The sequence below is a fragment of the Semicossyphus pulcher genome, unplaced genomic scaffold (genome assembly GCF_022749685.1).
Source record: "Semicossyphus pulcher isolate SPU_LCO1_2020_fin unplaced genomic scaffold, fSemPul1.0.p SCAF_20, whole genome shotgun sequence".
NCBI classification, from domain to species: domain Eukaryota; kingdom Metazoa; phylum Chordata; class Actinopteri; order Labriformes; family Labridae; genus Semicossyphus; species Semicossyphus pulcher.
Genome location: NW_027211694.1, coordinates 6,036,069 through 6,052,751, shown reverse-complemented (window position 1 = coordinate 6,052,751; position 16,683 = coordinate 6,036,069). Strand labels below are relative to the sequence as shown.

At 41.8% G+C, this 16,683-nt stretch overlaps 1 protein-coding gene across 1 annotated transcript in view; it reads right to left on the bottom strand.

Moving 5' to 3' along the window:
- Positions 1–349: 349 nt before the first annotated feature.
- The window catches only part of sema3c (sema domain, immunoglobulin domain (Ig), short basic domain, secreted, (semaphorin) 3C), a 43,550-nt gene continuing 27,216 nt past the window's right edge, over positions 350–16,683 (bottom strand). The window contains exons 6-18 of the mRNA XM_069670879.1: positions 15,439–15,529; positions 13,143–13,262; positions 12,912–13,054; positions 12,725–12,839; positions 12,130–12,199; positions 9,780–9,924; positions 8,555–8,777; positions 7,236–7,324; positions 5,905–5,946; positions 5,505–5,662; positions 4,652–4,719; positions 3,024–3,154; positions 350–2,195 (exon numbers count right to left, since the gene is read on the bottom strand). Coding sequence (XP_069526980.1) covers positions 1,770–2,195; positions 3,024–3,154; positions 4,652–4,719; positions 5,505–5,662; positions 5,905–5,946; positions 7,236–7,324; positions 8,555–8,777; positions 9,780–9,924; positions 12,130–12,199; positions 12,725–12,839; positions 12,912–13,054; positions 13,143–13,262; positions 15,439–15,529 — 1,821 coding nt within the window. The 3' untranslated portion in view covers positions 350–1,769. The remainder of the gene's footprint in view (positions 2,196–3,023; positions 3,155–4,651; positions 4,720–5,504; positions 5,663–5,904; positions 5,947–7,235; positions 7,325–8,554; positions 8,778–9,779; positions 9,925–12,129; positions 12,200–12,724; positions 12,840–12,911; positions 13,055–13,142; positions 13,263–15,438; positions 15,530–16,683) is intronic.

Here is a 16,683-nt window from a genome sequence, read left to right as displayed (position 1 = left end):
CCCCATGATAGCATGATAGGACTGAGGTTGAAAATCGGCGAACTGGCCCTTTAAAGTGGATGTCAGCAGCTGTCCTTTTTAACCCACAGATATAAGAGTAGTAATGATTTTGTCATCTAACTCTAAGGAAACAAGCATATTTTCCCACATCACATTAAAACATTGTGACTGTTCCTAAAGCAGTATAATAACGCTGTTATCATACAGTAACAGGACACGTCCCACCACGTTGCCTTTTACAGTGGGATGATGTATTGGCCAATAACAACATTTTGAGAAATGACACCAATGAAAATGTCCAATAATAAAATCTTTGTGTAAAAATGAGGTTCATCTGAATTTATTCAGGCTATCATGACATTAATAAATACAAATACATACGTTTCATAACACTGAAAATTACACTTATGAGTTGAAGCTGACGGGAAGCTGCTGGTCGCACAGGTTTATTAAACACGGAGCAGAGACGGAAAACAACACTGTATGTGTCTGCAATTTGCAGATACAGTCGTAGTGGGAGACATATGTTGAATTATATACACAATGAGAACATTTTCACAAACCTCGGCACAACATTAAATTAAAAGAATGACACGAACAAACTGTACACAAGCAACAAATAATCTATCTACATTAACTATGCTTTTGAAAAAAGTCTATTCACATATGTCAAATGGTCTATCCCACAGACTATTTTACTGATAATTACCATATAAGTATTTATAGTTGATAATGTGGATCCAGAGAAGGATACTGTCATATTTCAGCATCTGATGATCCATGTTTCCAGGTTTTTTACTCAAGAAAATGTGCGCATTTCCGAGTTTGGTTGCTCAAATCTAATCCAGGCGAGGATTACGAGACTTTCACAACACTGATGAATTTCCATAAACATGCTTCTTTGTTTGAAACAATTGAAATATGATACAATATACAGCTGAATTACAGTGAGGCATGTTCTCTTACATGTACGTCTGAATAATGGAAATAAATATAGGAGAGATCGTATAAGAGTTTCGTATTCTTCTCAGTATTTGTTTAACATTAGGGCTGAATTGGCCTTTGAACTAACACATTTTAACTTGTAATGCAACACTTTTTATGTGGAGCGCTCGCCATCTGCGCTTTCTCTGAACAGTGGCATTGTAGGCAGCGGGTGCAGCTGTCAACCCGGGAGAGAAAAACTTCTAATTTTCTCACAAAGTGACTTTTTATGACCTTTTTTATTTAATTCCACTGATCTGAGACAACTTGGATAGCTTCAGTAAATATAGAGGTGTGAGTAGAAGTGTAATCGTTGGAGAGGGCACCCACAGTCAAACATGCATCTGTCTCCCTTTTGTTCCTTTTCCTCCATGATTTTAAATCACATCCTCTTTTGTGAACAAAGAACAAATCCATCGTAAGATAATATCCGGACAGTCCAATTTCCTCTCAAATATCTATTATAAGATAAAGTCATTGACCGTAGCTGCGTTTCAAGGGATTAGATCATAAGTAACATCAGCTGAGTCCACAGTTTATAAGCAGCGCTTATAAAAGGGGCCGTTCCAGTTTGTTTTGTGGCTGCGACAGCAAATTAACGGCTTGTGAGTGCCTGTGCGTGTGTGTTAGTGTAGGTCACAGCCATCTGGTCAAAGTACCTCATGCAAAAAAAGAGCCGAATCAGGATTCCACCGCGCCCACCTCCGTGTTTAACTGTACATCCACAGTGAAGTTCTGCAGTTTGAGATGAGAGCCGGACATGAAACAGTTTGTGAGTCTTCGCGTCACACCTCTGGGAGGTGGTTACGCCGGTTGCGGCTCTTCCTCCGGTCCAGCAGGGGCTTCAGCTTGGCCAGGTCCCCCCTGAGAGGCCCCGGCGGCTGAGGCGGCTGCTGCAGCTGCCTCTGCTGGAGCTTCTGGAGCTCCTTCCGCTCTTTGCAGTACTGTTGCACGGCCAGGCTCTCTGCCGGGCTGAAGGCGGCCAGAAGGACCTTCGGGTGCAGCGACGTGGCCCAGGCCCACGGCGACTGCTGCTTGTCCGTCAGCACGCTCACCATGGCCTCGCTCAGGACTCGCAGGCGGATCTTGGCGACGGTGCGTTTGAAGCTGTTCTCGGTGGTCAGGCAGTAGTAAAGGCCCTGGTCGGACAGCTGGACGGAGCGGATGAGGAGGCCGTGCTCTGTGGAGAGGATGCGGTCGCTCAGCTTCACCTATAGTTGGGAAATTAATGTTTTGTTATAGTGAAGAAATCGTTTTCTTCCTCCCTCAAATCACACATACTTAACAAGAAAAGGATGCATTTTATGTCTGGTTGCTGCTGGAAATTTGCATTGTAAACCACTAAATATATAGAGCACAGAAAGTGCATGTTAATTGATGGTGTCTTCCTTGGCCTTGGGTATTTCATATCCAAGACAAAGTAAAAGAAAAGCTTTCATTGTCACCAATTTGAAATAGCCACGAGGCTGAGGTGATTCTTACAGCAGGCAGCAAATACAGCACTGTTTATTTCTATCCTCTAACTACTTTAAATTCAGCCAGGCTTAAGTTACGAAACCCTCACAATGATAACACTCTATAAAACTAAAGTGATTTATTTTAAGGCCAACTTCTATCCTCATGAGGGAAAGGGCTATAAAAGGGCCATTACTCCGAGTCTACTCCGCAGAGGTGAGAGCTAAATCCATAAAAGATGTGTCTTTATCAAGCAGGCGCTCTCTCGCCCCGCTTTATTTAATCTATCGCAGCCTTTCGAGAGGTTAGAGGGGTGTCAAATATTTGTAAAACCTTTCCCCGCTGAGAGGGCAGTCATTAGTCAGGGTCCATATCATGTCTGATCTGTATCATCGCTCATTATGAAGCTCTGCCGGCAATAACTGTGTCATTGCTATGATGTAATATTAAACTATGTGACCAAAACATCCAACTATGGATCTGAAAAAGGACATTTAATCAGTTGTATTATCTTTTAAAGATCATAATCGCGTCCTTGGCTCCACTTGAGCTTGACCTCTGACCTCTCTAAATGTCAAACTGACCTCTTTCCTCCTGTCATTGTCCCGCTGAATCAGCCAGCGAATAGAGGCCTGAGGAGACTTGGGAATACACTCGAGGAAGGTGGTGTTGTTTTTCACTCCGTACTGTGTCATCTCCACTGCGTTTCTGTAAGCTAAGACACACACACACACACACACACACACACACGAGTTACAACAGACGTCACATCAGACGTCACTTGCTGACAGACACAAACCCCACAGATGGACTCGGATCTGTCTGAAGTCCCAACAGTGAGAGTGAAATGTTGACACAAAGCTCAGTCTGACACTGGCAGCACAGCCAAACCCCACCCACACTTCTTCCGTTTCTAAAGGCCAACAAAACAAAACATCGCTGCGTCAGACCAGCTCACTTCGGTCTCATTTACCGTGTCGTTTTGGTTGCAGCTAAATGGTGCATCACGCAGCTGGATATACGACAGGGTTGTGACTAATTAGTGGTAATGGCCATATGGTTCTTTCCCCAAGCTCGTGTTAATTTAGGGATATAAACTGTTTGAGGAAATGGAACACTCTGGGGAGCAAATCCTCTCCTCTTATTACGGTGCACCCTGCCAGTCAAGTGTGTGAAATTTCGAGGAATGTTGTGCGGTACCTGGACTCACTAACAAGCACAAACACCCTCTGGACAGGCACAAGAAAACAAAGATACTAAAGTCACAGCAGAAGCTTTGTGCAAATATACATCTAAGGAAGAATTAGTAAGTTAAAGCTGCAGTACTTGATTTATTTGGTCATTTGGGGGCAGTGTAGCTTAATAACAAGCAAATAAACATGGACATATTATCATCTCATAAAGTTGTTCGGGCTTAAATGTTGCCTATTTACATCCTAGCGACACACAGCTGGCAACTTTAGCATTCATATGGAGTTGTATTTTTGTCCAACTTATGCATGCAAGTTGAGTATCGACATATGTTTTAGCACCGCTTAAAAACAAAGACAGTGTGTCAGTTAAAGGCCCAATAATGATATTAAAACCAGAAAGTGTGTTTTCAGTAAAAGTCACCACAATGATATTAAAACCAGAAAGGGTGTGTCACTTAAAATCCTGAGAAAGGTATTAATATGTTTGTCTAAGTATGTCTGTTAGAGTCCCCACAAACTTGTGAAAACCAGAAAAAGTGTGTGTCAGTTAAGTCCCTCAAAGACATTTAAACCAGAATGTGTGTGTCTATTAAATGTCCCCCAAATATATCAAAACTAGAACGTCTGTCACTTAGACACACGCATTAGTATCTTTGTCAGGACTCTAAGTTTGTTTGTAAGAGTCCCCACAAAGTTATGAAAACCAGAAAATGTGTGTGTCAGTTTAAGTCCCCACAAAGACATTTAAACCAGAATGTGTGTGTCTATTAAATTTCCCCCAAATATATTAAAACCAGAGAGTGTGTCCATCAACAAAATTAGCAGCTTTTCTTTGCCAGCCTCTTGCTATTTTTACTTCCTGTGCAGGTAGCTTACAGTGGGATTAAACACTCTGAAAAAAGCTGCCTGCTGCTGCAAGGTTGATAATATTGTAATATGTGTGCCGTTAAAAATTCTCAGTGGGTTTGTCCCTATGAGTGACACCTCTGACATTTTTAATATACTGCAGCTTCAATTACCTTTTAGATTGAATCCTCTGCATTGAGTCAGTGGATTTCCATGCATGATGTCCTGCCTTCTGCTTCTCCTGCAAAAAGAAATAAATAGCAATGAGTATAAATAAACCGTAGCTAAATACAGAAATAATACACGGTCACAACAATCTTTCTGCTCACATGTTCACCTCGCATTAAAACTGCGGAAGGAGCCAAAACAATATAGAGGAAAATCTGACTGGTGTTCCACTCAGTGGCGCACACTCATTTAAAACAGCTTGAGGAAAAGCACACGTAAACAGCTGACACATTTTCCGCAGGAAAACAGGGGCTGAGCTTTTGTTCTGCGACCAAACTAAACTTGACCTGCGTCTGACTGGAATGTCAAGAGACAGACAGCCGGTCCTTAAAGAGACCAGAGAGGGTTTTAGAGGTGAGGTGTCGCTCATACCTCCTCGTCTGTGTTATGTCTAGACAGACGGAGGGAAACAACAAAAGGAGAATTAGGGACATGGCTTACATTGAAGTTTGTACTGAGGGAGTCCAGTCAAAAGTTGTGTGCGGTTCTCTTTTATTGTTGTTTAAGATATTGTCTTACATTTCCACAGTTAGTTTGACTGGATGTGGTGCGTCCATGATCTAATGCTAATTCAACACTTTTGAATGTTTTGAATAACTGCCGGCATGACTGGGCTCCCTAATCAACACCTGTCATTACTTATTAACACTGAAAAATTACTTTTTGGGCTTAAAGCTGGTGCATATTATCTTTATTGCCAAGAGAAACGTCCTTATTGGACACTAAACACTTCTTTGCATGAAATTTAAAGGCGCAAAACTGCACTTATGAACCCTAAAACTGTAAACCTTCATTTACCTTTTGCCGGTTGGATAGAAGCGGGAGCAGCTCAGCCCGTCCCAGGCGCAGTAGGGGTCTCTGGCGAGGCAGCAGTCAGCGCAAGCCGAGCCGTAAGCGTGACAACGGTGCAAGGAGACCTGCGAGACCCCGAACTCCGAGCTGACGTACAGCTGTTGCTGCAAAGCAAACAGTTCAAATGTCAGCCGCCCTGTTTGTCTTAATAAGTGGCCGGCTGACAGGAAAATGAGGCAGAGCGCCGAAACAATTATGGCTTATTATTTCCTTGCCTTTGGGAGGCTTATTATGCACTGGAGAGTTCTGTTGCGTGCATTACATAGTAGCCACAGACAATGAATAACATATTACAACAATAAAGCTACACTTAATGTGCGAGGAAAGGAAAGTTAATGGCACTTACTTTTTTTGAGGATATTCTCAGGTTTGTAACAGGAGCTTGGTTCTGAAAAAAAGGAGAACCAAGTTCAGATCTCTGTTAACAGTTATTTCCCTCATACGTAGTTTAAAGGATGAGTCATTTGGGGGAAATACGCATATTAGTTTTCTGGTTGAGAGTTTCATTTTTAAATCCATATAACTCGTGTTTCTTAAGTATATGAAGCTACAAAAACAAAAGAAAGCAGTGGGGTTATGTTAGCTAGGCTAACCAACGGCTACAGTAGCTTTATATCTACCCTACAGACATAGGGCTGTTATGAACTTCTCTTCTGTCTCTCAACAAGAAAGAGAATAACAAACTTCCCAAAATGATCCTTAGAAAGTGATTTTCTCTTGTGGAGAATAGCTTATCCGACTTTTTCCAAAGAAGTTAGCATAGCTTAAAGTGTAATTCAGAGCTTCTAGACATTTCCATACAAATGTTTTTGGAACATTTTAGGGAACAAGCTTATTAGATTTCTTCAAAGATCAAAGCCATTCTCACGTCTGTACAGTAAATATGCTACTGCTAGCTAAGCGGTTAGCTTGGCGCAAAGACCAGAAACACAGAGAAACATCTAGTTTAGCTATGTCCAACGGTATAAAAAGTAATCTACCAGCACTTCTAGGCTCAGTTAGTAACACAATATTACTTATTTGTACTTATGTGCCAAAAAAGTGAGGTGAAAAATCAGACAATGCTTTTTTTATGGGTGGTTCTTTAAGCTAGCTAGGTCAACAAGCTGCTAGCGATAGCTTCATATTTACTCTATTCACAATGGTTATTTGTTAACGGTTATTTTTTGTGGACACAGCCTCTCTGACTTTACTCTAATAGCCTCTCTGATTTTACTCTAATAAAAAATTGTTAGTTGGCTATCCAGGACCGTCCTCTTGCCAGATGTCTTAAAAAAAATTAATCTTTTGTGAGTAAATCTGTTCTGACTGAGTTGTAGCCCAGGTGCAGTGGGAGATCAAAGAGACATTGGCCTTTACGTCTGATCACAGGTTGATCACACTTGTAGTGATTTGAGCGAAGAAAAAACAGCACTGTACACTCGAGGCAACAACCAGACCCTTTTCAGTATGTCAGCATGTTTCCCATCACTCGACGCTGCACTCCGCTGCAGAACATCCATCTCCTGAATGCCACCCTGCCTTTGTCTGTCTGCCTGCCCCTGGCCTTTGTGTTGTGGCCAAGCTTACCCCCCTCCTCCTCCTCTTCCAACTCCCTGTCTTTGATTTAGGCGGAGAAACGGGATGAAAGTCAAGAGGAATACAAGACAGAAAGGGGGAGAAAAACAGACGGCTGACCTTAAACACTTCCAGCTCCTCCAGGATCAGGTCCTCATGCAGGGAATGATTGCTGGGCAGCACAATCACCTTCTGTACTGTACCTTTGTCTGAGGAGGGGGCAGAAAGCAGACATGTCATGAGTTGTTACCACACGCCAGCACCTAACAACTGTGTGAAACAGATATGGCTACAAACACTGAAACTAGAATAAAACTGGGAGGAAAAAATAAACTCCAAGTCCTGTTTTCCTTTGCCTATGTTTGCTTTTGAATTAGGCATGATAGCCATGGCCAGTTTGCACAGCAAAATCCACTGTGGCAGGAGTGGGAATGGAAGCTTTTAAGCCAGCGCAAGGGAGGACTAGGGCTACCAAAAGGGCAAAATAAAACACTCCCATCGTCACTTTGTTTTGTCCTGGGAGTTTGAGCGGCAGAGGAGAGGAAGGGAGCGACAGTAACAGGCTCCTGGAAATCACAGATAAGAACGTCTCCCTCATCCTTCAGACAAAAGCAGCATTTCGAGGTGCAGATTTGGACAGACAGCACTGGCTTTTCTTCAAGAACCCAGGCTGTCTGATAAACACGAGCAGCTGTGAGAGAAAATCCCAGAGCAGCTTGCTGAATGCGAACGTGCGTGAGTGGACACGCATAATCAGGTTTTTAACCACCATCTCATAAGCACAGAAACAGAAATAGGTTTCTATTCTACATTTCCAACCCACTTGCAGGTTTTCTAATCTGATTTCATGCAATCAAACTGAGGTCAAAAGTCCTCTCTAATAGGACCTTGTCTCGTCGCCCTGTCTATGACCTTTTTATCGCATGATTTACTCTGCGTGTTGTGTCATGTGTCTGTGTTTTCAAATTTGTTACCACACCCACAATGTACAGTGTTATCTGTTTATCTGATAAAATTGGACTCCACTCAACAATCATTGACTCGTAAAACACCTCACAGACAACTCATCATTTCGTTGCATATTGATTTGCTTCTAACTGAGCTGCCTGGTTACAGGATTTGACTTCACGATAATGTGCTCATTAGTACGAGAACGATAAATCTGCATAGCCAGTTTTAGCAGATAACAGATCTGAATGAATATGTGTATCATCAAATAAGTTACAAGGCATTGCAGTAGAAGAGCTGCAAAGAAAAGTTTGAAATATACGAAAAAATCCTGCTTAGTACGTATTTTTTCACAATTCTTAAAAACATTTGACATTTGAAATGTGTATTTATTCAAAAAAAGACACTTTAACTATGAGAAGAGAATCAGTGTCAAGACTCCAGTTTCAGTTGGGCTCTAAGGCGCATTTTAAATTTGACACAATTCATACCTGTGCCCAGGAAAAGCACTTGGTAGTTGCCGTCAGCAGCCATGACCTGGTCGACCGCCACCGATGTGTATTTGTAGTCGGCGTTGGTCCGAACCACCAGCGGTCTCCTCCCCACCGGGTATATCGGGTTGAACATGACTGGATGGTTCCGTACAAAGGTCACCACGTCGTCTGGGAACTCCTTTGTTGTCTGGATGTCAGGTGTGAAGGCTCCACCGGGACACTGGAGAAACAAAAGTGAGGGAGTGTATTGGCATCAGAAAAAATCATTTTGATGCGGTAACTTAATCTTCCATAATAGGTGAAAATTTAGTCAAAATACATATCTCTATTTGTGTGGTATATTTTGTACATAGTAGTTTTTTAAGTTAGTAGAAAACAATATATTGTATATATAATGTTTTCAAAATTCATCTGAATGTATACGGGTTCAGTATGGAGTTCCACAAGGCTCCATATTGGGGCCTTTATTTCTTCTGCGTATGTATTTGTTTTATAGATTTATTTGTGATGTTGGAAGGATATTCCAGTTTATTATGTTTGCAGATGGCAAAACACCTTTCGCTGCCTTTATCAAATGTAAAAAAAAAACTGACTTCAAGTCTGAAGTAGTAGTCATAAAATAAATTATTTTTGCAAGTATTTAATTTTCTACAAATGTTCTGTTCGCTGTAATTACAGAAGGGATTGTCCAGACATAATTATGGTATTGACTGGTTTACAGGTTATACACACAAGTTATATAAAGGCAACAGTGTACATAATGTATTGCAGTTTGAGCAAATATGTTTTTTTATGATGCACTTTAAACGTTTATAGCACTTTTACAGCCAGTAAGTGCGAATGGCAAAATGCTTTTAAAAGATTTGATGTAATTAATACAGACTATTGCCTTAAATATTACATCTGTATAATATTTGAAGTTGAGTAACTAACGAGAAATTATCTTTAAATTACTCCTGGTGCTGCAACAGATTAAATGTGGTTTGTTATTTTTCAGTTTGGTTGTCACTGTTTTTCTAGCAAAAGGTTGTTAAAAAATGAATGAATATCATGAATGTTTTAAGGACACTGGTGATAAAAGATCTTTCTTCTCTCAACTTCTTTTGTGGCTCCCAATGTGTAAGGAGGTATGGTTAAGATTAATATTTCATATGAAGTTTTGCTTCAGTCTCATGCACTGAAACAACCAACTAATGAATGAATGACCTAGAAATGAACTCACAGTTCCAGGCCTTGGATAGGGGATGCGTCCCTGGAAGGCCACCCACTGAAAGTTGGGCCCGTCTCTGTGAGCGAACGGCCCGTTGAAGACTGTGAGGATGTCGGCCATGTTGTACACACACACTGCCGAGCCCTTGAACACGGAGCTGAGGAAATGAGATGCATATTTTCAAAGAAAGACAACAGAGACCCACCTAGATAAAATATTCTGCAGCTGTTTTTCAAGATCTCCGTTTCTAAGGATGTGCGAGTCATGCAATCTGGGTGGAACTGTTGCCACTCTCCAATGGGGACAGCTCACCTATTTCCCTTTCATTGATCTGATGTGGTTGGCTCAGTCATTTAAAGCCCTGCTGCTTAACACATAAAAGCAGCTTTGTGGAGAGGAGGAACAGAAGCCGGGGGTAGAAACACAACGTTGAGATAGAAATAATATTGCGCTAAAGGACCTGGAGGACCTCACTGTTTGATTTGGCTGTGTTCTTTGAGCCAGGATACACTACTGCAGACTCGCTGTGATCCTGAAGTAACAAGTGAATGGCGGGCCTGCGGCGGTGTCACCCTCGGTTAACCAGTCGAACTCAATTAGAGATCAAAACAAATGGATCAAGTGTTATTTACTTTAAACCCCCAAATTTGCCGTCAAATCCTGTCTGCTTTGACTTTTAATTTTCATTGAGAGTAGTTTAATTAGCAAAAAGTTGGAGGGACGTTTTTTTCACATTAAATTACATACTTGTAAAAGACTTAAAATGTACAAGGAAGTCTGGTGGTTGAGTGGGTTAAGAAGTGCACTATGTAACAATCATATTCCCATCCTTATTCTTGTAGGGAACCGTTCACCTATTGCCAGAGTCTCTTAAGCTTGTCATGCTATCAAATGGGGGGTAAAATATGATGTATTTGGTCAATAATTATTATTATTATTAAGTTTAGTTCAAATACAATAGAGGAAAGTGAACACATGCTTGCTTCTGGCTGTCCCAAGGTCAAAGTTGAAGCTCAGGGGGTGACCGAGTCTTTTCAGTTGCAGCTCCAAAGCTCTGGAACACTCACAAACTGTCTGTCTTTAAAGTAATAATCTCAAAGTTTTTCATTTAAATAAATGTCTGTTAAGTCTCTATCTATCGCTGAATGAGGTAACACAATGGTGATTGAGCCTATGGCCCGCTGATGAAAGCCTTTGCATTTGCAGTATTACAGACTGGGTGTCTGTGGCGACTTCGGCAGAAAAAAAATCACAAGCGGCGCCCAGTTAGTGACGTGTTTTCCATCAGCCAGCAGTGGTTGGTCTGCCAGAGAGGGTAGGCGGAGCTAAGCAGCTGCTTTTCCGGTCTGTGCGAGTGTTGCGAGTAAACAGTAATCTACTATGGCTGAACAAACAAAGAAAAGATCGATGACTACAGATACAACTTCAAAAATAAGTGAAAATCCAAAGAAAATGAAACAAACTCGACGCTCAGATGAAGGCAAACAAAAGGAAAGCGACTGTCAGCGAGGAAAATCAAGAGTTACAACCGGAGCCAACCGTGGACGTCACACATGCGCCACAATTTTGTTGTTTTGATTGTGCTTAATAAATACATTTGCATTGGATCCTAAAGAAACACAGAACAGAGCCTATTTTAGATGCTGCATTAAACAAATGGAGGAGAAAAAGTGAACGTATCTTATTCTTCTTTCTCCTGTAATTTGAACTCAAACTGTCATTTCAGTTTATCATTACCCGCTCCTCTTTACATCCTACTCCTTTTATCTTTCATGAGAAATTGAGCTCTTCCCAAATTTGACCAAAGGAGCCAGTTTGATAGCACACGTAAAGTTTCTTTATAGAGCAAATGTAAGGAAACTGCACACAGTCATCAATCAGCTTTCTATGTCTTGATCTGATGTTCATCAAGTTACAGTTAAAAGAGAAAGGTGAGCCGCATTTCTTCCTCTTTTTCGTCTGCCAGCTGAGAAACATGACTCGGGTGTCACCTACCTGAAGAAAGCTATAATTGAATTCTCTCTGTACTCAAAAATCCCGCTGTGTACTATTACCCCTGCTTGTGGAACGCGTCCAACAACACATATCATGTGTCAATGCGTACTATAAATATACCCCATGCACTTTGTCAGCAAAATCAAGGGCTGCTGCTCGCGATCAGAGGGAGAGAACATCAGAGCGAAGGCCGTGTTACTGATAGTTGATCATCTGAAGACGCTGCCCCGCTACATGACACATGACGTCTCTATGTAACAGGCGCTTTGACAAGCACGTCAACTCCCGCTGGGATCCAGTCAGTGATTAACGCAACCACCGAGGCCTGCAGGAATGTTACACTTGGCCTCGTCGCCGGCGGCCGTACCTTGTGGATGTGAAGACTCCGAACACCAACAGGCCCTTGGGCTGGTCGGTTTCCAGCAAAAACATACTTTCTGTGAGGGAAAACACACATGTGCACACATAGACAAATGTTAAAATCCCCTATAAGCCGCATCACCTCATCCTGCAGGTGAGATAGCCAGAATGAGGTGAACGCGTGAAGGAATAACAGCACATGACGGCAGACGGACTAGCTTGATGATCTACATGGAACAGCAGGGGAAAACGCTGACTGTAGTGTTCAAATCTGAGGCTAAGAACGCGCTGGAATAACAGGCTCACAATATAACACAAGGTAACTTAAATCAGCAGAATTATTGTTTTGAAAATTGATAAGGGGTCAGGTTTTAATCCAGACAAAACACAGGAAGTTTCATGGATTGTTTATGGAGAAATCGCTGGAAACCTTGAAACAAAAATAGAAAGCTTTCGGGAATTAGCATGGTCTCTGGCTGCGTGTATCCCTTAAATACAGTTTGTTTTCAACCGGTTTCATGGATCATAGAAATAAAATGGGGCTTGGAAGCCTCTCAAATAAGTGAAGTTTAAAAATAATATACCACAAGTGTTTTACTGACCCAGTTCGTCAAAGTGGGTTTCGGTGCCGTCCTCCTCCAGAACCGAACACACCATCCTGGCCTTGAGGAAGGTGGTCCATTTGTTCACCAGGCTCCGCTGTCCTCCAATGTCGCTCTGTGGACAGAAGCTGCACTTAGCATCTCGTAACCAACGCTGCCCACACTGCTGATTTATCAAGTGACTCACCGGACACACTCTGGCCACCATGGTGTGGATGTTTTTAGTGTTTCCACTGTTATCCGTCAGCCTCTCGCGGAAGAAAAAGTACAATTTGGCATCATTCGGGTCCGTTCCGTCCGGTATCAGGTGGGCGTCGATGAAGATTGGCTCTGAATGAGAAAGAGGATTATATGGAGACTTATTTTTATATCAAATTAAGCACAGAAAAAAGTTTTTAAAAGTTGTTTGTGTGCTCACCACTGAGCCATTTCGAGTTGTGCTGGTCTGTCCGCACCGCATTCCTCTTGGTTAGACTCCTGAAGATGGCAGCATCCGTCCCCATGAAGTCAATGTACATGCCTGAGAACAGCTCCTGGTCTGGAGGAATCCACAAACATTAAATGAGCAATATGCTAACATATTTTGTCAAGTCTTAAAAGAAATAACCCAGAAATGCTGAAATATGTTCAGTTAATAATGGATAAAAAACAGTCTGTGTGCGTCCTGCTAATAACAGGCTTTGTGCTCTCCACACCGCCTTCAAGCTTTTTTATCATTCCTTTACTCTCACTTCATCGCCCATCAGTTGCAGACCATGTGTTTTGGAGGATTTTTGGTATGTGGCACGCATCCAAGCTGGCTCGCTAAGGAGCGAGTGTCGACAGCACACAGACGGCCACAGAGAGTCCAAAACATGAAGATGACGGAGATGAAGCGCTGATTTTTATCAAGCGCAGACACTACATCCGATTGTCCTGTGAGGCTGGGAGTGCTGCATCACTGTGCTTTGCCTTTGACCTCAACTCTATTTGGCACAGCTCCTTCCTCCCTGCCCCCCCCCCCTTGGGTTAATCCACCCTCCCCTCTGGCTCCCTTCCTGGGCATCTCCGAAGTCGCTCACTAGCTGGCAAAGCTGCTGCTGACACGGCCGTGCTCAGGTGTCAGAAAGCAGAGCCGGGGGTGCAATGTGTCGCCTTTAGACGTGTCAACAGCCACCCGACACCGCTCGACCAATCAGAGATCAAAGGAGAGAGAAAGGGGAAGGTGCAACTTGACCTGAAGGAGGTAATGTGTTAGCCTCTGGAGGCCTGTGTTTGAAAGTTTAAAAAGTTTTGTTGAAATTGGAATTCTTTAAACTTTCACAATATTTTGAAGATGTAATTTAGCTCATAGACCGTACATAAGAGGATGACCTAGCTATGTGACATCCCCCTGTTGGTTTTAAGGCACAAGTTCGGCATTTTTTTTAAACTGGAAGCGACCATATTTGAACAAGATACTCAAAAGTCTAACTTGAATAAGCTGAGGTAATTAGTAGACAGCAAGCGGCACCCAACTGTCACTCAAAGCTGCCACGCCCTTAATTATGCAAAGCCTTGATATAATTATAATATGTAAGTGATATAAGTGTTCATCCTCTGTAGAGATGTAATCATTATGGAAATAAGCCAAACAGTTCATTGTATGAGGGTGTAAACATTGTTATGTCTGTGGGATGAAGTATTAACATGGTGCTCTATGGGGATTAACTCGCTTTGGAGGCAGCCTCAAGTGGCCATTTGTGGAACTGCAGATTTTGGCACTACAGTGTTGCACTGTTAAACCTAACAAGTAAACCTACAAGTAAGTTAACTCAATCCTTAAAGAAATTTGACTCATCCCAATGAATTAGCAGTAACTCAAAAATGATTACTGTGGTACTTACTCATTTTGAGTGATAATCATTTTAAGAACACTTGTTGCAGTAAGTGATCACAGTTAGTTACATTAACTTATTTAGTCTAAGAAGTGCTGTAGCTAGCGATAGCTGGCAGCTAATGTTGATTGTTGTAAGGGCGGCAGATGCAATGGCGATTGCAACGGTGCATGTTTGTTGAAATTTTTTTTTTTAAACATAAAATTTTACATACAAATATTAATATAAAATATTAGCAGCAATTAAATCCAATGTAATGAGGTGTGTCTCATTTGTCCAAGTGAGTGTTAACATCTAGCATTCATCTGAGGACACTGGGTCACATGACACGGAAGCTATTAAAAAAAGAAATCTATAAAAAGTGCGTCTTTTACATCGAATTTTACGGCATTTGTTTTATGTTCATGCAACTTAAAAAGGTTTAAGGTAATCGGTTTCTTCAATTAAAATGAATCGACACAGGAGAGTTTTAAGTTGAGATAAACTACTTAACTAAGTTCATCTGACTTAACTGAGAAGTTCAAAATACTCACTGATTTTAACAAATGGTTTGAGTTGAACTAACTGATCAGGTTTTACAGCGTACTTGGAGACATCTTTAAAAAGTACCGCTTACTCAAATAACGCATGACTTGACACAGTCAAGTTATTTTACTTACTTTTCCCAGGGTAATCAGGTTCACTTGTTGGAATTTACAGTCTGGCCTCATTTTTCCGCCTTGGATGTTTCTGCATGAGTGCCTTGCAGACTGGGGCCCATACAAATTTGATTTCTTCTTTTTGGTAATCGCATTTTTACAAGTGTTCAGGGGAATTGCATAGACACAAATCATGAGGGTGGAGGTAGGAGGCACCTACTGAGCATGACGGAGACGGTGTTCACTTGAGGGTTGAAGGAGCACCTCCCTTTTCCAGACTCGGTCCTGGAGTCAATGTGAAATACTTGTTCCTGTCAGAAAAGAGGAAGTCAGAGAAGTTGGAGACAGTTTTATGTGATAACTTATTCCGTCTAGTGGCCTCGACCACAATAAAACCTCACGTATGAGCAAACCAAATGTCCCGCATGGTAGCCCAGCTCACGTTTCCATCCCTCTAGGTTTTAAAGAAGGCTCAGAAATGGTTCTGGTCTGGTCTACCTTAAGTGGCCCGTGTTGGACAGTAAAAGAATATTTCATGTGGGGAGGAGGAGTAGGAATTTCCCTGCTAATGTGCCGGATGGCCGTCCCTGCATCTCAGGTGGAAAGGCTGCCAAGTTCGAGGCCCCTCCTTCTCCTAGTGGCAGACTGGACAGTTCAATCAGCTCTGTGAAATATCGAGCTTCCTGTTCCATCCTATTTAGACTAACTTCCTTCAATGAGTGTGACATCAGCGGAGGAGCACTTTCGAGGAAAATGCGTGTGTTCGCCAAGAGATTCTGGAGGTGGACTGAATCCATCTGGTAAATTCTGTCACTTGTGTGTACACTGCAAAAAATGGCCATTCTCAGTAGTAATGTGAGGTTGCGATGGCTCATTAAAGCTCCCATCCCATTAATACGTTTGTTTATTGTTAGTTCACTTGGATGTTTGAGCTTCAACATATAAAAAGATGTATGTACAGAGTTTGATACGAACATAACATTTAATAAAAGCACCTTGAAGCTATAATGTGAAAGATTTTAATTTGAGTGAGGTCCCAAAAGACACCTGCATTACCGCTTATCGCCATAGGTGTCGCCAGAGAGACAAAACTGAGATCCTCAAGATTGCTACTTTAAATCTCAGCTAAAGATGAGTAAGCTGTGACATCACTCATGGTCTGGAAGCCAATCACAGTAAAGCATGCAACTTATACAAATGTAATGTGGACACCAGAATCTTTCCAAGCATTCCAAGTTGCCAAAACACACTTATAATTGAAATCAGAGCATTTTCACATGTCTCGAAGGGATTTTTAAGACAATGTTTGTCTTTCAACAAGATACATGTTAAAAATTTCTGATATAAGTGTAACTTCTTTGAAAACAAGTCGAGCTATCACACCATAAAACTGCAATAAATGTCCATTTAATTAATGTAGCTGGTCGTAACATTTTTAAAGACTGCATGTGGAACACAACAACAC